This window comes from Xiphophorus hellerii, chromosome 20 (genome assembly GCF_003331165.1).
Source record: "Xiphophorus hellerii strain 12219 chromosome 20, Xiphophorus_hellerii-4.1, whole genome shotgun sequence".
NCBI lineage: Eukaryota > Metazoa > Chordata > Actinopteri > Cyprinodontiformes > Poeciliidae > Xiphophorus > Xiphophorus hellerii.
In genome coordinates, this window is record NC_045691.1 from 25837360 (window position 1) to 25859229 (window position 21870).

At 42.2% G+C, this 21870-nt stretch overlaps 1 protein-coding gene across 9 annotated transcripts; it reads left to right on the plus strand.

Annotated features, from left to right (window-relative positions):
* The first annotated feature begins 60 nt into the window (after window positions 1–60).
* Window positions 61–21351, plus strand: dido1 (death inducer-obliterator 1). 9 transcript variants are annotated; one of them, XM_032550120.1, is made up of 17 exons: window positions 61–153; window positions 1532–1605; window positions 2722–3746; window positions 5393–5792; window positions 6666–7025; window positions 10112–10328; window positions 12544–13099; window positions 13185–13344; window positions 13448–13564; window positions 14053–14202; window positions 14464–14623; window positions 14712–14759; window positions 14853–15240; window positions 15359–15506; window positions 15627–15716; window positions 15814–16009; window positions 17339–21351. In XM_032550120.1, exons 3-17 carry the CDS (start codon window positions 2887–2889, stop codon window positions 20770–20772), a joined length of 7284 nt encoding a protein of 2427 aa, XP_032406011.1. In that variant the 5' UTR covers window positions 61–153; window positions 1532–1605; window positions 2722–2886; the 3' UTR covers window positions 20773–21351. The 9 variants fall into 9 exon arrangements, with proteins under 9 accessions (XP_032406011.1, XP_032406004.1, XP_032406010.1 ...); XM_032550113.1 differs by having other exon boundaries at window positions 14712–15240; XM_032550119.1 differs by having other exon boundaries at window positions 14053–14154; window positions 14712–15240.
* The last annotated feature ends 519 nt before the right edge of the window (window positions 21352–21870 follow it).

The following is a 21870-nucleotide window of genomic DNA, read 5'->3' on the forward strand; positions in this document are numbered from 1 at the left end:
CCCAGTTCTCCTCCAGACCAATGGGTGGCGCTGTAACCAAAAGCTTTTTGTGTAAACCGTCAGCCATCTGCCGCAGTCAGTTAGATCCAACGGGATTGGAAAATGGAGGATTGAGAGAAATGAGGGCATAGCGTCGGTATTTCTAACATGTAGGTGAGTACATTAAAGACATTTCAGACTCATATTAGTAATTATTTAACGTTTTTATGATATTCTCGAGTGTTACTGGTTTCAATAATTCTACTTGAAGGCAGCGTTGAGACTGAATAAAGATGCCTCTTACGTTAGCCAAACCCGTTTTAGCTGTGGATAAGGTAACTGCGTCAATTAAATGTAGGTTGGTATTTGACGATTTTAGCGTATAGAATTTAATAAGGATGCCTTTCGGCTGGTGTGTATTTGCGTTGTTTATTCGAGGGAGACCTAAATGCTGGGGAATTAAAACCCATTAGCCGCTAAAAAGGTTAGCTTAGCGTGTTGGCTTGCTAGTGCACGTTCTGCAGCGTTCACCTCCACGTTGCGAGACCACAATACAAATTAGGACCGAAGAGATAACAGCAAATGCAGTCTGTAAGTATTATGGGGTGCAGTGAGGTCGCTCTTTCATGTTTCTTTTACGTTTTTACTTATTGGTGGTGCTTCAGATGGCGAGGCCCGGATTAGCTAACGCCACAAAAAAGGTTTTGGCGGAGTGTTGTTTTTTTTTTTATTTTTTTATACAATCATCGTTATGTAACGTGGGGTAAAAGAACATACGGGGTCTAGAGACTTTTATTAGTTCCTGGTTCTACTCAGTCCCACTATAAGCTCTGCTAGCGTCTAATTTTTATGAACATAGCATCTGTTCGTATATAACGTTACGATCAGGCATCTGTAATGCGCTCGTGCAGAAGGCCGTGTGCAGCCCTCCGGTTTGGGTGGCGCTTGGAAACAGCTCGTCCTGTTCACCGTGTGCTCCAGTCAACAGCTCGTTATCACTACCGATATCACTTCAACTCGTCGAAGGCGATTTAACATGAGAATATAGTTAATATTGTGTGTGATTTACTTTCTTTTTTGGACGAGCCCCTCCCATCTCTCCTGGCTACTGTTTGTCCTTTCGTTCACGTGGCTCGGAGTCGTGACCGCATCTTATTCAACGCCGTGCTACGCTTAAAACGCAACAAATACAAACGCTTAAAACATTATATGACTCATGCTTTGAGTAAAAAAAAAAAGAAGTGTTTATTACCTATTTTAATATTGTAATTTTTAAAATCGACTTCCTATTAGGGGCTCTGGTGTTTATCCTCCACATTCATACTTGTAAATATGGTTATTTAATAATCCCTTATGTAGTTAAGAGACTGTCAGAGTAATTTAAATGGATTGGATAATCGATATCAGTCCTGTCCATTCTGGTGTATTTGAGAGGGATCAATCTGATTTATTTTTCTAATTTTGTCACATCTTATCCGAGTCCCTGTGTCTGTGTGTGTGGGTGAGACTAACTGCTTTGTTTCTAAATCGTTTTTTCTTATTTCTCTGATAGAACCTTCAACCTGACACTGACGATAATTAATCTGATGTCCTTTAGCTTGACAAGTCATCACTACTGACGTGCAGGTATGGATTATAATGGATAATAATAACATTGTCTTTATTTTTAAGCAGCACTGTTTTTCATTTATATTATAGAAGGGGGGGAAATTAAAATAAAATTCTGAAATTAGTTAACAGTAGTAAAAGGAATGATGGTCAAAATTGAGTTTCAACTTTAGAATTCAGTCATTATTTAAAATACTACAGGACACTTTTTTTTATTGTCTTTTATATTTGTGACAAAATTAATGAAGAAGCAGTGGTTCTGTTTGGAGGCAGATGTGATATTTCACTTAAAAAAAAAAAATCAAGCCATGAAAGTGTTTCTTAAATCTGCTTGCTTACCATGGTGATGCCTTACAAAATACCCTTTAATATGACTTTATATTGAATTTTAACAAAATTGCTCAATTTTATAATGCAAAATGTAAGGATTTCTGCATGTTATGCAGTGTGTAAACCAATGAACAAATCATATTTTGGACAAAATAATTAATATACATTAGGAACGAAGATGATCCTTTGAGGCATGTATAAAAATACTTAAAGTTTGTACAAAAGAATGTCTTTTGAATTAATCTTTCCCTCTTAACTTTTTCCTTTTATTTTTAGGACATGGGAACTATTTATATTTTTTGAAAATGTTGATGGTACCTTTATCTCAACTTGAAAACACTGCCCTCTAGAGGACATAGTTCAGGCTGCTATACTACAATAATCTAAATCTATTTTGTTTCATAGTAACTTCAGTAATAACTTAAATGTCTTGAGTCTTCTTACAGATAGCATTACATTAAGAAGACTTATTAAAACAAAAATGGTTATATAAAAAAAGCAGTGTCAGAACCATATAGTATCAACAGTGTGTGGAAGTGTAATAGAAAAACTTAACAGTTTATAGGCACTACGGTTTTCCAGCATTACCGCTAATGGACAGCCGTCAGTATTTCAGTGACCCATAGTCATTCTATTGAGGTTTTATTTACTTCTATTGTTGAGGGTACAAATTAGATTATGGTTATAGCAATTTTAAGTTAAATGCATGGTAAACAATTTCTTTCTTTTTTTAACAATGCAGGTTTTTTTGTGGCATTGTTGCCATAGTGCACCTAGGTGATTGACTGTCGTTGCTGTTTGCAGGCTCTCAAGAAGCAGAAAGCAGACTAAAGCGACCGTTTCAAATGACTTTGAGAGTCTGACTACAGAGTTGCTAAAGCAACCAGCTGCAGCACTGAAGGCCACAACGTGAAGTAAAAAAAACAAAAAACATTCAAACTTCCTGTTGGTCCACTGCAGCAGAGCACAATGCCAGTGGAGGCAACAACAGACAGTCCTGAGAGCCGCTGTCCGGTGCGGCGCAGCGGACGGCAGCCCAAACGAACGGACAAACTGGAGGAGTTCCTCATGACGACAAAGCGGGGCTCTAGGAAAAGCGCCCCTCCAAGCGTTGAAAGCGGAGATCCTCCTTCCCAAACGCCAACCGACGCCGAAACGGCGTCCGAAGCCAGTTTTGATGGGAACGCTGAGTCCAGGGCGGCGGAGGACAAAGCGGAGTCTCCGGAGAGGAGGACAAGAAGCAGCACCAGGAAGCAGGCGCAGAAGAAAACCCAAGGAGGCCGGCAGACGAGATCCTCAGGGAGAGCTGCGGTCCAGGACGAGGGGAGCTCTGAGAACGAGGAAGACAGTAAAGATGAAGGTCAGTCACAAGATAACAGCGAGGAGACGAAAGATGCAAAACCCGAACCTTGCGCTAAGACAACAGAGGGTGCCGAGAAGAAGGTTACCGAGGAGACGAATGAACCTGAAGGTGAAACAGAAAAGGAGACCGATGACGAGGACGCAGACACACCTGCAGTAATGACTCGCAGACCAGTCCGGACTTACGTCAATAAGAAGAAGATAGCTAAGAAGAGCCCCACACCGGCTAAAGCTCCTGCAGCTCTAAGCAGAAACATGGCTCCTATGAAGAAGGAAACAAAACCCACAGCAGCCGGGAAGATGAGCAAGCACGAGACGACGGAAGATGAAGATGACGACGACGATGATGAGTCCTTTACTTCTTCGTCTTCATCTACGTCTTCAGATGAGGAGTCTGACGATGGAGGCTACGACCCCAACGCTCTATACTGTATCTGTCGGCAGAAACACAACAAACGGTTTGTTCAGTATGTTGTCATTATGTCTGCTACCTCTTCCAGTTGGCTAATCAGAAATCGACATGTTCAGTGCCTTGAGAATTGAGCTTTCTCTTTGAACTTGTTCATGTTTTTATGTAATTGTCAGAAACATTAATGTGTTTTATTGGGATTTTATGCGGTTGTCCAAAATCAAAGTAGCACTTAATTTTGAAGTAGGATGAAAAGGATTCACGTCTTTCAAAATGTTACCCAGATCAAGATAACAATTATCCACACTGGAAAAATAACAGTCCACTCATCATTGTATCTCCTAAAACAAGCTTATTACTTTTTTATTCGCTTTGATTGTGATTTGATCTGTTTTCTTTTTGCTGTATGTTTGGTTCCACCATTTGAATGGGAGTATTGTGTTTGCTGTAGGGATGCTGAGTCAGAACATTCAAGTTTAAGTTTAGGAATAGAACAATATGTATTAGTGAACATTTATATGTAAATATATGAGATTATAATCAGGTGACTAATTCCTATTTCTAGTCCCAATTGGCAGGTTGATCTTAAAACAAATAAGATGCATAACAAGAAATGCATAAACAAACCTTAAAGTCTGAACATCTTTGCATATAATCAATATTGACATAGACAATATTAAGATTTTTTTATATATAATAAGTGAAAAGTCCCTTATTTTACTCGGAATTGTACTCCAAGTATGTGAAGCACTATTGGAAAAAGTAGCGTGACCACACAGCATTTTTCCTAAGTGGTATTGAACAATCACCCCTAGGACCGGCCTTCATGCAGAAGCCTGCAGAGCTTTGTGGTAGAGCAGAGTGGGAGGAATGCATTAGGCTTGGAGCGTGACCTTCTTCCATCCGCTACGTGTCTAAAGTCAGTTTTTTTTTGTAACATCGGAAATATCTTTTTTCATTATTGCCTTGGTTTAGCTTCATTCATCCCCTTTGACCAACGGCCATGTTACCTTTATAATAAGTGTTTCGTAGTTGTTGATTATGGGTTGTGTTCATTTTTTTGCCAGAATGACCAGATTGTTGCTGTCTTCCCTAAATGAGTTGTGATAAACTGCAGTGGCACTTTTTATGGCATCCAGAAAAAGGACCTTCCTCTTAATTCTCTTCCATAAAGGCCACATTTAGTCAGTAAACTTGGTAAATTTTCAGATGATTGATCGAAGAGTGAACTTTCAAAGCTTGTGATATTGTTTTATAACCCAACTCCACTTTAAACTTTATATTTATTTAGATGTTTTAAAAATGTAAAACTAATTATTGTTTTTTTCCCCCCACTTGATAAGTGTGTGCTTTACTGGTGTGGTTCTTGGTTTTCGTAATGCTGTCTGTTCTCTAGTGAGGCCTTCACAGAACAGCTGGATTTCTACTGGCAGTAAATTACACACAGGTCAAGTCTGCACACTAGATAGACAACTTCTGAAATCATTTAAGTATCTGCTACTTTATCTACGTCTGACATAAAATCCCGATAAAATATGCTATTTACAAAACATAAAATAGTTGAATCGGAGTATGACTCCAGTCCACCAATTTCCTTTATTTCTGGTTTGCCTCTACATTAATTTCGTAAATATAAGGTTAACCATTCATTTCTGTTTGTAGCTATGTGAAAGTGAGGTTTGTATTCCGCGTGTTGCTCCGTAGGTTTATGATCTGCTGCGACCGCTGCGAGGAATGGTTCCACGGCGACTGCGTTGGCATCACCGAGGCCCGCGGGCGTCTGATGGAGAGAAACGGAGAAGACTACATCTGCCCCAACTGCACCGCGAAGAAGAACCAGGTGGTCCGGCCCGCCATGGCCGTTCTCCCCACGAGCGCAGAGGCGAACAAACCCAGAGCAGACATTGCTTCTCAGGTTACCGCCTCAGCTTCCTCCGTATCTGCTGAGAAACTCTCAGCTGGCGGGGCGGGGCTAAGTCCATCAGCTTTTCAAGGGCCGGCTGCGTTTTCCACAGCGACCGGGACGGAAGATCAGGGCATCAAAGGCAGGATAGAGAAAGCGACTAATCCATCTGGGAAGAAGAAGATAAAAATCTTCCAGCCGGTAGGTGACTGCAGCTGGAAACCTTTCATATTGTCATCAGAGTAGGCTTTACGAAATATACACCTCATCATCCAGCTGTTTTCATCCTTAGCTTCTTTTCTTGTAGGGCTGCAACTAATTTTGATTATTTTTTTAATGATTAATCAATTAGTTGGACGATTAATCAATTAGTTGGATGAATAACTGATTAGTCTGACAATTAATTGGATTAAAAAATGGGCACATGGGCGTGGCGTAGGGGATAGCGCGACCCATGTTTGGAGGCCTTGAGTCCTCGTCGCGGGTTCGACTCCCGGACCCGGCGATATTTGCCGCATGTCTGCCGCAAGGGACACTAGAGCCCACAAAAGACCCCCTGGAGGGGTAAAAAAAAGGCACATTGTGCAGATTTTTCATTTTATTTAACATTTTTTTAATACAATGTTAGAAACATAATAGATTCAAGTAAAACAAGTCAATTCATTTCTAAATAAAATATAATAATTTTATTGCCTAAAATTTAAAAGCAGCATTCCATTACTGAATCTGATCCGGTGAAGCTGAAACTGCCACTGCCACTAGAGGAGTTCTAGGTAAAATGGATTTGCAGAAAAATAGATTTTTTTCATAATTGTATGTGTATTTTGTACAGTTTTGGCTTAATCATGGCTCTGAATGTTACATTTTCAGCAAATTGCCTTTTTTGAGGCCATATAGTCCAGTTAACAGTCGATTATTAAATTTGTTGACCATTTTGTAAATAGAGTCATCGTTTCAGTCCTGTTTTCTTGACAAATTTATTCACTGTATTCACACAGTTATAGCTTAAGGCAGACCTGCAATATGAAATGATCCATGTATTTGTTAATCTCGTTCCACGCCGATTTAAATCAGGCTATTCATCAGCCAGCCGAGCCCAAAGCAGACCAAAAGGCGGCGTCGGCTGTGGAGCCGAAGGTTCCGTCGGCAGCAGAGCAGAAAGCCCCACCTGAACCAGAGCAGAGGGTGGAGACGACAGTCGAGGTGAACACCACGCCGGCCGAGGAGGCGGCCAAGCAGAGGGCGGAGGATGACTCCTCCCTGCCTAAATGCATCGGTCCCGGCTGCGACAGCATCGCCCAGCCGGACTCCGTGTACTGTGGCGACGACTGCATCTTGAAGCACGCCGCTGCAGCCATGAAGTCCATCACTGACATCAAAGAGCCCAAACAGAAGGACAAGAGCATGCCTCAGAAAAACAAGTCCACAGCAAAGGTAACCCGGACTGCCTGAAACAGTTTCCCCTGAAAGCACTGGTTATGTCCAATAAGGGTTGAGAAACAGTTTTTTTTTAATATATGATGTGGATAATTGCAGCTCTGTGACAGGAATATTAAACTTACAATGTTTACCTGTCAGAATCAGAAGGGGGTTTATAGCTGAGCACCAATGAATGCTTTAGTGTTTGGGCTGTTTTAAATTTAGGACTTGTTTTATATTTATCCCAGTGTTCTTCCAACCACAGTTTGATTTCAGAAGGAAAAATGTTTTTCACGACGGTGTCAAACTGCTTGTTGTACTCGTCCTCTGCATTTTTAATCGTGCTTTAATTAAACTGAATAAGGGTGTGCTGTGAATGTGAAATATGTGTGGTCTTGGATCTTTTTAGCTCCAAAAAGCTCCACAGTTTAATGCTAACTGTGATTTCAGAATATGAACATGTTTAAATGTCGTCTTGCATTTCATCACAATCTGTCACTTTGTTGGGGAACACCAAATGACTCTTCATCCTGTGGAAAGCAGCTCCTAATGTTTCTGCAGCTGCACACCATATCAAGTCAAAATCACCGTCACAGTACGAGTGCCGTGTAGTGATCACAAAAGACTGCTGGGATGCCACGTTTGGTAGGATATCGATGCTATGCAGGCAAATTCTGCATGCAAGCGATTTATTCGGCTTGTTAGGTTGAACTTTGTCGTCAAGACCCACATCGGACGTATATTTGTTGTGGCTGCGAGGTTAAAGTTCACAAAATGTGGTGGGAGCATTCAGATTAAAGAACAATTGATATCTAACTGTATTCAGCAACAGTTTTGCAATTGCATGGTTTTTTTCTCTAATATAGTACAACTGCAAATGTCCACTATCTAATAATTGTGTCAAAGACAAAAGAAAAAAAATCATCTGACCGTTTTTAATAAGATTAGGACTTTTATGTCATTATAGGTCATCTTCTGAAGGTGTAAAATGTTGCAACTTTAAAAGAAATCTTAAATGTTTATGATCATCAAAATGAATACTACTTCATATTTTATCTATACAACTTTTTAAAAGATTTTTAATCTCACACAACAGAATGGGATGTTGAAGTTTCTGTTCACTGCTTCCTGTTAAATCTCTTAGGATGTTAAATATCAACGGTAATCTGCCTTTACAGGACAATTGCATTTGTCCTGCATATTTGATTTTCTTGAACGTTGAACGCATATTTCTTTCTACAGCTTTGACCAGGTGATGGACTTGTTCTTGGAGCCGCTCCAGATCTGATTCAGCTTTTTAACTCATAAATTACAAACTAAATTTCTCCACAGCTTGTGAAGCTGACAGGCATCCATTCTTCTATGTTCTCGTTCCTTTAATCTTGTATGTTTGACCTAAATTAGTGTTTGTGAGGACTTTTAGTGCAAGACCTCATAGTAGATATTGTGTATGACCTGTTTTCTTGCAAACCAATGTTTTTCATATCGCCTGCTAAGTTTCTGAACTCTTGTGAAACGGCTTTCTAAGAAATGACTTTTTTTATAATTTACAAATGCATACTGGTAAAATACATTCAGCATGTTTCATTGTGTAAAAATGTAGCTGTTGAATCATAATAAGCAACAGCAAAAGTACGTATATATCGTCCAGTCCCCTAGAGCTACTATCCTGCAACCTTTAGATGCGTCTTTAATCCAACACGCCTGATTCTAATGGAACAGCAACTATGCAGAGTTGAATGACTTTAACCAACTGATTTAGGTGTTGGATCAGATGCATCTGAATTTTGCCGGATTGTAACCATGGAGGAGTCTCCTAATAAACATTTCTAAGCAGTGTGATTAGCTATTTAAATATTTTAGATTCAAGTATACCGAGTCTAACCATGCTGCAAACTTAAAAATGCACTTTCTTTCAAATTCAACACTATATTAGACTGTATGTACATGAAAGTTGGTTTATGTGGCTAAACGAAATGGAGGAAAACGGAACTGATGTCCTTCGGCTCAGCTGGAACGTCGGTGAATAAAGTGTCCGTCATAGATGATGCCATATTTATGCGTTTTGTCACAAGGTCAATAATGAATTATTGTGATCTAGTGTCATCTTATTGCTCCAGATCTGAACCAATGTTTGCAAGCTAAAATAACTTTTTTTTTTACTCAGACAGATGCTGAATAGGACTAATGTGAAGTAATAATTGTTTAGTGAGAGCGAGAGTGACATGGGAGCCATTTTGCTTTACCACAGGTTGTGTTAAAGTCCAGTTTTGGAGGGCAACTGTCCAGAACCTTTTAGAGGCATCTCTGCATGAACACACCTGGATCAAATAATGATCATTTACCAGGACTTAGTAAAACTTGATTGCATGCCCAGGAGGTAATTAACCCATTTATTTGGGGTGTGTTGAACCTGGGACACATTTAACGGTGAAGGAAACAAGCTGTTGTGGATTAGAGACGGGGTCCCTTGACTGAACACCCAGTTTTTAAGACTGTTTTATTTTGACAAAAGCTGAATAGATTTTATGGATCTTTTTTTTCTTCTGTTTTTTGTTTTTAATTTCTTTTTTTACTAGTTGCCGCTACTTCCCCTTAAATAACACCCTTGAATAACACCAAAGTCACTCCATCCTTTGGACTAGCAGAGGATTAATACTACTACACCCAGTTTCCCCTCATGTAGAGCTGATGGACACATTTTGAAAGTGTTCTGATTCCAAACCAGGTGACCTAAACTGGGGAGGAATGTGTTACAGGGCTTGTGTAGCTAATAATTGTTAGCTTAGTCTCTCATCTTAAGCAAATCCCTCTAGTTTTCTCAGCTGCCTCTCATCTCTGGTGTGAACTCTTTCCTCAATCCAAGTTTGTGGTTTCTGTGACAGTGTTGGCTTACTAAAGAGTTCTAATGTTGAGTTAGAACTCTTAATGTGTTGCTAATGGTGATGAACTGCCTTTTTTCTCTGACCGCAAGGCCTAATAGATGCATTTCTCACCAACAGAGTTGGTAGAATTTCCTTGAGTTTTTGTAGCCAGTCTGAATTCATGTGGTGGAGAATTTTCTCTGACTTGTGAATCTGCTTCTCTCCTCTCCTGTCCAGAAGGGTGGAGCTGGCGGGAAGGCACAGAAGAAGACCCAGAGGGCGTCGGACAGCGACGAAGACTTCAGCCCCGACCTGGACGAGGACGACGAAGACGAATACGCCGAGGAACAGCGGCCTCCGCCGTCCACTGCCTCCTGGTCCAGTGACCATAATTACATTGCAGTAACACCAGAAAAGACTACACCCATATCACCAACAGTGTTAAACAAAAAGTGTATGTATCTCCTTGAAGGTCTAGTGCTGCTGTTTTTAAACTGCATTAGTTGTTTTCCTGCTCTGTGTGTGGTTCCTGTGACGCTAACCTCATTCAGAAAGCGTCCCGTGTTTCTGGGGGACAACATGAACTGATCTGTGCAGGAGAAATATGGTCTAAATAACACAGAGACTTTTTTTATATAATGAATGGTTTTCAGTGTTGCAGCAGGTAAGTGTGAGGAGTAATGGCGACCAAAAATGAAGGAGTTTTACATTAAAAGGCACTCCTCATACAACACTGGTGGCTCAGGAGGAGATTAAACTGATGCTGTAAGGGATTGGCAGCTTTAAATTAAACACTTGAATCTCTCTGTGTATATATACTTATATATATAATAAAAGTGGGCGTTAACCAAGTTAGGAATGTACTGGTCTGAAATAGGTTAACGGTTTTGAAGGCTAAAGCTTTGTTTCTGGATCAGAACATAATGAACTAGACATTTCGATGCCTTTGGGATAATTCCCCAACATTTGGGAGACACCAGGGATCACTTTTTAGAGAATCAGTTTGAGGTGGACTGAATGAAGTGGATTTATTAGGTGCTATCGTTGGGTTTTTTTCCCCCCAAATGACCTTCCTGATTTCCCTCCACAACAAGCCTCATCACATCCCACTGCTGTCTGCCTCAAAGGTCCTTCCTGCTGCAGGTAGGTGGGAATTTCTAAGAACGGCTCATGTTGAGCTGTTGCTATTAGCAGCTAAAACATTTTACTTACCTGCCCTTCATGTTTGGGGGTGATGAGATGTTTCATTCATATTGAATGTGCTGCACCACTTATTTTTCCTAAGTGACTGGCTTTAAAATAAAAGGTGATAAACAGATTTTTGGATGCCTCCATTAATTTCAAGCGTTGTTGGCTTGCTGTCGGATGTCTAGACCAAGTTCAGCTGACACCAGAAACGTCGATGTAAAAAGTTAACGTCCACCCCGTTTTTACGGAAGCAGTCGGGAGCGGCGAACGCAGCGGTGTGGGGGGGAAAGAGACAAGTCTGCGAAGACGAGATCCTGAAGACAAGCGGTGAAGATCCTCCAGCTTCAGAAGGAGATGGAAGACTGAAGTTTTCCTGTCTCTTCCTGGAATGGATTTGATGCATATGAAGGACAACATTATGAGATAAGCTCCCACTTGTGATCAACTGGAAGGAGTTAAGGTTATATAAGCATATGCTGTCAGATAAGGAAAAAGTTGTGTTCAGCTGTTTTTGGTTAACCAGACCAAAGTGTAGAAAATTTGATTAGTTTTGTTGCCATTTTATATAATGTTACAAAATCCCTAGAAAACACTACATTGGCGGCTTTGCATAAAATGCTGTGGTTTTCTAGAGGTACCGGATGTACATTACTCTTAAGTGTGCAGCTGTTGACTACAATTTAAATGAAAGCTACAGTAACCCTGAAAGTGGAAGGTGTAATTTTGGGAATTTTGCAAAATTGACCACCTGTGGATTTTTGTTTGTTCCTGCACAATCCATGAGTAGGACTTCACCCAAATTCACCTTAAGAGGTTGAGTTTTGTGCTTTAGATACTTGTTTCAAGTATGTCGCTCACCCATTGATGAAATTAAAACATTAACTATTACCAAATTATTATTTAAATTTAAATGAGCCTGTCCAAGCAGTAGATGTGGGTTGAACACAGTGGTTAAAGCTGCTGTTCTAGAAAATATTCAAGTAACAGAAAATAGTAGATTGAGATGTTAGCTGCTTAGATGCTGCTGCTAATAGACCAGCAATTTGAACTTGAACAGGCAGTAATGCTAGATCACTCTGATCTTTTTTGTTTATTGTATTTGGGTTTGGAGAGTTTGGATATTTCTTTTTTTTAACTCATATTTCTTTTCTCCCATTTTAAAATAGGTTTTATTAATACCAAAATGTACCAGCTTCCACAGCCATAAATAAAATGTTTGTTTTTTTTTGTCTTCTTTTCCCACATTTTTAAATAGCTTTCAGTATATTCTATTCTTTCTGATGTGACTGATTTATGGTTCCTGATTTTGAAATTGTTAAATTGTCATATTAATTTGAGGGTGTTTTTATTGTGACGTATTAATAGACTGCTTCACAACTGCTGATATTCGGAGGAACAAATTTTGCCTACTTTTCTTTAAATAAACATTTGGTTTATAAACATTGGGTTTATAAACATTGGGTTTTGTTCTTGGCTTACAGCTCCTCCCAAAGAAGAAAAGACTGAGAAGGAACGGAGCCTGTCGCCTGAGAAATCCACCAGAATATCCTCAAATCTACGCAAAGGAAAGAAGAAGTCCCCTCCACAAAAATCCACTGCGGTTTCATCGAAGAGCAAGAAGTCTTCTCCGCAAGCCAGCAGCTCCAAGGTCTCCAAGAAACAGGCGACCACCCCAGCTAAAACCACAGAGAAGTCCAAGAAACCCGGCCAGGCGCCGGCCCACAACCCATCTCCATTCCCCGCAGGTCCAATTCACGTCACAGGGGCCCTCAGAGTCACAAAGTCTAACTTCACCATTCCTAAGAAGCAACCTCAACAGAAAGACTCCCCTTCCCAGAGTCAGCCAGACTCCTCTTCCTCTTCTTCCTCCCGAGTCCCATCCTCTCCAGTATCTTCAACTTCATCCAGCCGCTCCTCGTCTTCCAGGCATTCCCATCCACCTGGATCATCCTCCCACTCGTCCCCCGTGAGACCACCAGCCAACAACCAGATGAGGCAGAACATCCGGCGCTCACTCACTGACATTCTCTTCAAAAGGTGGGTTCCTCCCATCTCCAGGTGCGACAATTTTACTTTTTTCTTTATCCTTATTGACCGTTGAGAATGTATTTTCCTCTGACAGGGTGAGCGACAGCGATGATCTGAAAATGACAGAAAGTGAGGTGGGGAAACTTGCATACGCCATCGAGAAGGAGATGTTTAACCTCTGCCTGAGTACTGACAGCAAATACAAGAACAAATACAGGACCCTGATGTTCAACCTGAAGGACCCTAAAAACAAAGTGAGTCGGTCAAGAGCACATGGTACACGTGCAGGGAAGTTTTAAACGTTATTCAAGCCAACAAGGTTTTGGGGATGTTTGATGGACGATGTGTGTGTTGCAGGGTTTGTTCTACAGGGTGATTGGTGGACAAGTTACTCCCTTCAGACTGGTGAGACTAAGTGCGGAAGAGCTGCTCTCCAAAGAAATATCCGAGTGGAGAAAGTTTGAAAGTTCAGAGGTAAAAATTCCTACTGCTTTTACGAATCAGATTTCCTTTTAACACGTGACCCTTTTCACAGTTTGGCAAATGGAATTGCAAAGTGGAAGGAAATTAAAATGTTTTTTTTTTTTTTTTTTTTTTTTTTTACAGATCTGAGTATTTTGCGCTTTTGTTTTCTGCCCCCATTACTCAGACACTTTTAAATAAAATTGAGGGCAACAGATTTATTTTAGAGGGCCATTAATGTCGCCTATCAGCCCAAACACACCATTTCATTGGTGAAACATGATGGTGGCTACATCATGCTGTGGGTATTCATTAGAGATGGGTGGAGCTTGAAAACACGGTTTTTATTAAATTTCTTTTGCTAAAACTAACAAAATCCACTCTCACTTTTTCTGTTGTACTGTTTCTGTTTAGAAAAAAAAAAAAGTCAAATTATTAATAAATTCATTTTGACCTGGAACAATTAGCGGTGAGGCACATCTTTGAATTTCCGTCCTCAGGGTCACTCTCGGGGTCGTTCGGGGCATTCCAGACATGGAAGCAGGCACGACACGGGCTCCCACAGCGTAGACATGGACGATGCTCCCCCATCCGACGCAGATGTATGTATTTCTGCTACTGCGCCGTCTTCTCGCTTGGGTTCTGCGGCAGTAAGTGGTGGCGAGCTTCTCTTCTGCATCTTCCTTCAGCCTGCATGAAGCTTGTGCATGAGGAAATCTGAAAAGTAGCCAATAAATATTAACAAATAGAAGTATATTTTTATTTAGTTGGCCGTCTTTGCAATTTCTGTCTTCATTTTGCTTAGGATGACTTGCAAAAAAAAAAAAAAAAAGTGTCATAAGATGGGAGAATTGTGTTTTGTTTTATTTTTACATTTAAAATTTGATGGGATTCCTCTTGCGTTTCCTCAGGACCAAGACGAGACTTGCTCAACTCCCTCAGCGACCGCCCAGCCCTCTGCTGACGGCAACACTGGCAGCAACATGGTGGATGTTTTCAGCAGCATGCTTAAAGACACCACTTCTGAACACAAGACTCATCTGTTTGACCTCAACTGTAAAATATGCACAGGTAATACAGGTTCACGGTAGTATGATGCTATTATGTTTACTCCAGTGTTTTTATTTCCTTATTCATGCTTCAAAAATGTGTCTTCTAGGACAAAAGACAGAAGATGAACTTGCATCCAAAAAGGCCAGAGTCTCCAGTAAGCCTGACGTCAAACCACCCAGACACGAGTCAAGGTCATCCAGGTCTGGGGATTCACCTTCTGTCAATGCCGCGGCCTACCCTCCCCTAGATCCCTTATCGTCCCATCCGCCGGTTGCTCCACCCTACCACTCCAACGCGGGACCAGTTGTTCCAGAAACTCCGCCGCAGCTCTACCAGGAGGATCCGAACACGATGGTGCCTCCCGCTCCAACCCTTCCGCTCGTCGCCCCCGCCGTCTCTTCCGTCAGCATCTCTCGTAGAGACCCTCGCATGGCCCGCCACGGCTCCGCCGCGAGCGTGGTGCCACCGGCCATCGAAAAACCCGCCAGTAACGCAGCAGAGCCCGTCCTGGCTCCTATCACAGCTTCTGTTGCTGCTCCGATGGACTCTGGAGTTAAAGTACCACTACCACTGCCACTTCCACTGCCACCAGCGCCGCCTCCACTAGTGGCTACGTCCAAATCTACGAAAAAAAGGTGTTCAGTCTTTCTGCTACAGTACTATCAAGAATAACTCAAAATATTGAATTGAGACCTACTTTTTAAAGTGTTGCATCAACTTATCTAACAGGAGGGTGTTTTTGATTTATTACAGCTCAGCTGAACCTCCTCCTGAGGGGGAAACGGCGATCTTCTTGTACGGTCAGGAGACGATATGGAAAGGATTTGTTAATATGCAGTCAGTTGCTAAGTTTGTGACCAAAGCTTATCTGGTGTCAGGCTCCTTTGAACACCTGAAAGAGGTAGTTTCACCAAACCAAATTTGGGTTATACATTGTTTTCTTATATAAATCAAGTAGATTTTCTGTTTACTTCAATTCACATAGACATTCAACCTATTTCTCTTTGTCAATGTGGTTCAGGATTTACCTGACACCATCCACATCGGAGGCAGGATATCTCCCAACACCGTATGGGACTATGTTGGGAAGCTGAAAACGTCGCTCTCCAAGGTTGGTTTAGAGAAAGATTAACTGGTAGAAGAGCTGCGATTTCCTCTTCAAACGTCTTGTATCAAATTCTATTTTTCCCCCTCTTTGTGTTTTTCAGGAGCTGTGTCTGATCCGTTTCCAGCCAGCCACAGAGGAAGAAGAGGTAGCATATGTGTCTCTCTTCTCTTACTTCAGCAGCAGAAAGAAATTTGGCGTGGTAGCTAACAACAACCGGCGCATCAAAGACCTCTATCTCATCCCACTCGGCTCAAAAGACCCTTTACCCTCTAGGCTATTACCGTTTGACGGGCCAGGTAAGCATTTAGAAGGGATTATAGGAATACTGCTGCTATTTAAGTGTTGTGTGGTATTTGTTCATTTCATGTCAAACTGTGATTTATTTATGTTTTTCAAACATACGGTAAGTATATTTTCTTTGTTCAGACTGGAATGAGAGCTTTTTTCTAACTGTAGGGGGTGCTCATGTTTCTTTTTGAGTCTCCCAACATGCTTGTATTATCTTCTGTATTCTTTTCTGTGTATTTGAAATTGTACGGCACATTTTCAATAAAGTTTGCTTTGCAGATTGGTGCCACATCATCCAGTCTCAATCTGTTGTTTCTCAAGACTTGGCTCAGTATATGTGTTAAATACACATATGATTAATAAATCTGTTTCAAGTCAGTCTTCAGTCAAGCTTTCTTTTAAGATGGCAACCATACAGTGAAGTGCTTCAACTCTACCAAGGAATCAAGTTGGATTCAAACACATTTCTGCTTATAAAAGACCAGCACTTTAAGTTTCTGAGACTGGTGGTTGAATAAAGGTGATCCAACAAGTCTGTATAGAGGTCAGGTTTTTCACCAAATCATGAAAAAATTAGGGTCTGTGAACAGATTTTAAATTAATTCAATCAGTTTAAAAGGAAAATATGTTCCAGTCTATGTATATATGTTACATAATCTTTTTAGTACTGTATTCTATTTATGTGTTGCATCTATTAAAAGACCTGCAAGACCCTTATTTGCTTGTCTAAACTCCTAACAAATGTCAGCAAGTTCATTGGCAGTAGCGACGCATCATTGGCAGAAACCAGTTAAGTTTCTCTAAGGTCTGATCTGATTATTTAATTGGAAGATTTGAACCCAACAGAAAATTAAGGAATTACACTTTATTTTTTAACCATTCATTCACTGGATTGTCCCTGGTTAAATTCCCTCGAGGGAGACTTGGCCAAATCAATCCTAATTATGCATTTAAGCTTATGTCTTCAGTCTATCAGATTTCTATTGAACATAAAAATGTATGAAACTACCTACTGTTGATTGATGTGTTTTTAGACTGAAAGACATTAATTTTTACGTATTTAATGAAGAGGGTTAAAGGCAATTTTTTAGCATTTAAGTTCTCTATAGGATTTTGGCTGTTCTGATCTCTGGCCAATTGTTTTAATGCAAGAAGGTATGTCTTCATTATAGCGAGAGGTTCTCTTTGATACCTTTGTTGTAGTCTAAAGCAGTCTTTTAGCTCTCATTCCAGTATTTTTTGTTTTGTACCTCAGCATTGTTATTGTTTGCTTTTAAATGTTTAATTTTTATGGATTTTGAAGTTCTTTCTCTGGTTTCTGTGTGTTTGCATCTCAGGACTTGAACCAGCTCGCCCCAACCTCCTCCTGGGATTGCTGATCTGCCAGAAGGACCGAAAGCGAGTTGGTGCGCCGCTTGAAACAGACGACAAACGGTCCAAAATTCAAACCAAAGACGCAGATGAAACCGGACTCCCAAAACCCGCTCCCGCAGTCAAGGCAGAGAGAAGCGCACGGCAGAGTCTTGAAATCCCCTTCAGCACGACTCCGCCAGGTTCACCTCCATCTAACTCTTCTGAGACTCCCAGCAGCAGCACCGCAAACACCGCTGTCTCAGTCCTTTCCTTGTTATCGGCTGTCAATGCTCCAGTCACATCCGCTACCCTTGGCAAGGATTCCACATCCGGAAGCTCTGCATCAGCCGCCACGCCTCTTCAAACCATTCTCAACACGATCTTTAGGAACAAAAAGCTGGACTCAGACGCTTCTAACTCTCCATCTGATCAAACTAGGGAACTTCCTGCCACCGCTACAATGTTAGACCCCATTGTCCAACAGTTTACCCAAAATCCGAAAGAGACATTGGAAGAAGAAGATGAAGACGACAGACCATATGATCCCGAAGAAGAGTATGACCCAAGTCTGGTCTTTAATGTGATAAAGAAGGCTGCTGACGAGATAATCAAACCTGAGGTCTGCAAGCCGACTGAGGTGGAAGCAGCTGAAACTGACGATGTGGAGTACGATCCTGAAGATGATTCGATTTTTGATGATGTAAAAACTGTGATACCGGCCCAAACTAAGCCCGTAGCTGAAAATGTGCCTGATGCAAAGATGATCCTGGAAAATCTTAGAAGAATTGGAGATCAAGCACTGCAGAAGCAGGCAGAACAGCAGACGTTGTCCACAGAGACAGCCGCCGCAGCTTTGTTACTTCCAGACACACTTGCCAGCAGTCACTTACTCCAACTTGGCAAGAAAGTTGAAGAACTAGTCAAGTCGTCAACGGTTGCTCCGCTTATCAACCAGAGAAGAGATCCAAGACAGAGCAGGGATCCTCGCCAGTCTGTGGGTGAACAGAAACAGTCTGAACCGGAACAAAAAGAGGAGCCGTCTCCTCCTTTAACCGAACCATCTCCTACTTCTGCACCTCTGGCACAAGAGCATTCTCCGCCTAAAGTAGAAGAACATGCTGATGCCCCACAAGATCCTGAGACTTCACTGGCTCAGGAGGAGGAAAAAAGTGAGACGGCGCTTCCTTTCATGGACTCAGACAATGAAGAGGTTTCAATTCCTTTACTGGGAGAGGAGGTGGAACATAATATGGAGGTCAGCTACATGACCGATAGAAAAAGGAAAAGAGACGAAGACGACAAAGAGGAAACTGAAGTGGACAAATACAGCATTTGGCCAAATGCTGCCAGTATCTTAAAAGCTGGCGATGATTTAAAGTACGAGGAAAACAGCCAAGATGTCCCATCTTCGCGGTATCGCAGAGAGTCTGCAGACATCTCCACGGTAACGTCCGCCATCCCAGTACTCACTCAAAGCACGGTGGCCGATGCTCACTCGCATCACATGCCGCACCACATGGCCTCCTTCGATAACGAGTACCGACCGCCAGTCGATGTTCCACCACAGTCCAGCTTTGTCCCTCCCCACCCCATGCAAGGTCAGAACCTGATAATGAGGCCTCCGCCACAGTCTATGCTGCAACCCATGCAAGGTCCTTCTCTAATGTCCGGTCCGCCTTCGATGCAGGGGCCTCCCCCAGCTATCCACGTTCCTCCCTCTGTTCATGGTCCTCCCCCACGTCAGGTGGATGGCAGTCAGCAGTACGGCCCAACTCCGACATCCTACCCTCCCTATCAAAACCAGAACCAGTGGCCGAACAACCAGCACCAACAGCAGCAGCCACCTCCTCGACCACCAATACAAAACATCCTGCCGCCTAGGGGACCCCCTCTTCAATTCCCTCCAGTTTCTCAGAGAGCACCCCCTCCACAAATATTTGATCCCTCCATGACCCCTCAACACATTGGACTACAAGGCCCACCTCCAAACATTCACCCACCTCCAAACTTTGAAGGACAGAACAACTTACTGCCACCAAGATTCTCTAGTCCTCTACCTCCTTTTAATTTCCCTGCTAACAGAGGTCCTCCTCCATCTTTCACAGGACCCCCACCATCTGCTCACTTTGATACCAGGCACCCTCCTCCTGCTCTCTTCCCAGGCCCCAGGGGTCCCCCACCAAATCAGCATTACAACAAAGACACTCCCAGTAACTCCTTCAATCCCAGTTTGGACCAGAATCCAAATCCTCCCCAATATTTTAAAGAGAATCTTGGTCCTCCAGCACCTTCCGCTTATCGTGGACCTCCCCCCGACCAGTACGAGGATAGGAGAGGACTGCCTCCTAGCACGGAGTTGAGTGGACAGCTCTTCCAACCACATAACCAGTATGGCGGTTCAAGGCCACCGCCATCTTCACCGCTAGAGAGACGGTCTTTCGATGAACCCCGAGGACTCCCGGCTCAGGAAAATAGGCCGCATCTTTCTCAGATTTCAGAACGCTACCGTTTCGATTGGCATTCCGACGATCCCAGACCTGTTCGCCACGGCATGCCGCTTCTGCCACCATCTGTAGACGGACTACACGGCCCTCCCAGTCGCCACGGAGGCCAAAGTCCAGACCTACCGAGGGAGGACCACTGGCGGCGTCTTTCTCCGGAAATGAGAAGGAGGAGTAGTGCCACCCATGATGATTTAGAGCCTCGCTCCGGAGAACGTGGAGAGCGTGGAGAGCGTTTGAGTCGCTTTGACATACCACACAGAGAACTCAGTTCTGGCTCCTCACAGTCCTTAGAGGAGAGGCAGAGAGAGCTCTCTGAAGACCATAGAAGGGAGAGAGAGAAGGAAAGTCCTCACGGTGGCAGGCCCCCCTGGGATAGGGGGATAGGCAAGCGCTGGAGTCGGGAACAAGAGTGGGATAGAGGAAGGGAGAGGGAGCGGGATCCAGAGCGTGGAAGAGAAGGAGACCGGAGCAGGGGGAGGGACAGTGAGAAGACCAGGGACGCAGAGGGAGAGAGACACAGGGATCAAGACTCTGAGAAAAGGAGGGAGAGAGACAAGGAGAAAGAAAGGGAGAGAGACAGGGATAAGGATAAAGACAGGCCTCGGGAATCCGACCGGAAAGACTATGACCGCGACAGAGCGAGAAACCGAGACAGGGAGCGGGAACGAGACCGAAGACGAGATCGATCAAGAAGCAGAGACCGCGACCGTGGAAAAGACCGGGGAAGAGAGAGGGAACGAGAAAAACAGCGAGACAGAGAGCGGGACCGGGATCGCGAAAGAGAGAGAGATCGAGATCGTGACAGAGATCAAGACAAGAGGAGCAAAGAAAAGAAAGAGGACAAGAGAGAGAGTAAACGCGATTCATCCAAGGAGAAAACTAAGAGTACAGACAATGACAAGCACTCTTCCTAGGCTCTGTTTTATAGACATTACATCTTCCTTGCTCCTAAATCTTCATCCAAACATCACTGTAAATGTGTATGAGCAGTATTTTGTTGAATTTCCATTTTCAAACGGTTCTCTGGAAAAAGCTCTAAACAACAGACAATGTTTGTACTCTTTGTCACCTTACGATTTCTACGTTTGTTTCTTTATTCCCTCGAGTTACTTGAGTACAACACATTGTGTAGGCTTCCAGTCCTGACAAATGAACTTTTCTCTGGTTGCAATGTTTTTTTTGTTTTGTTTTTTTTTGTTTCTTGTTTTTTTCTGAATAAAACAAAATAATGTAACTGATTAACACACCATTTACAAAATGTAAATATGCACATATTTCTGTATATACTGATGTTTTTATCCAGACTTTTCTAAGTGCAGAAAATAAAAGCCATATATATGAGGTGGATAATGTGAAGCTTAAGGCAGCGCTGTGGACACGTGTCCAGCTACTTTGAACTAAGCTTTTTATCAACAGTGTACATCCCATAGTGTTGAGAAAAATGTCCACAGTTTGTCTCAACTCAACCAATTAAAAATGTCTCCTAAAGTTTATTTGTTATGGTCTCGGTTTTTTCTCCTTATTTAAACAAGAGTGGCGTACAGTGTCACATGTGCAAAGTGCAGTTGTTTAGCATCTATATATCAGATTTAGGTATCAAAACTAATTCTTAACTTGTTAAAAGCTAAAATTTTCAAGTGATTCAAGAAAAGTGTTTGAATTTACTCTTGAGTTTATGTGAACTGGGTGCTAGAAAGACGGCTAAAGGTACGACGCAACAGATATAGCAAATGTTTTTAGAGGAACAGTGTAGTCATAAAATCCTGCTTTTTATGGGGTTTTTTTTATCAACATGCAGCATCTGTAATGATTGAAATAACCCTTTTATGATCCAAAAACTGGAGTAGTGTCATGCGTTACTGACTAGCTCACGAGGAGCCATATTGAAAGCAAACAGACCCTCAGATCAGTGGTTACCAAACTTCCTAGCTTTTGACCCACAAAACAAATGTGTAAGAGCCTTGTGACCTCGACTCCTTGAGTGTACAAACATTTTTAGTGAATTAAAAAGT

What these genes read in the sequence shown, in the direction of transcription:
- dido1 (XM_032550113.1), top strand. Translation starts at nt 2,887, where the DNA reads ATGCCAGTGGAGGCAACAACAGACAGTCCTGAGAGCCGCTGTCCGGTG. An exon ending in GAAAGTTTGAAAGTTCAGAG is followed by an intron (nt 13,565 to 14,052) that starts GTAAAAATTCCT and finishes TTCCGTCCTCAG; the next exon opens with GGTCACTCTCGGGGTCGTTC. An exon ending in TCCAAATCTACGAAAAAAAG is followed by an intron (nt 15,241 to 15,358) that starts GTGTTCAGTCTT and finishes GATTTATTACAG; the next exon opens with CTCAGCTGAACCTCCTCCTG.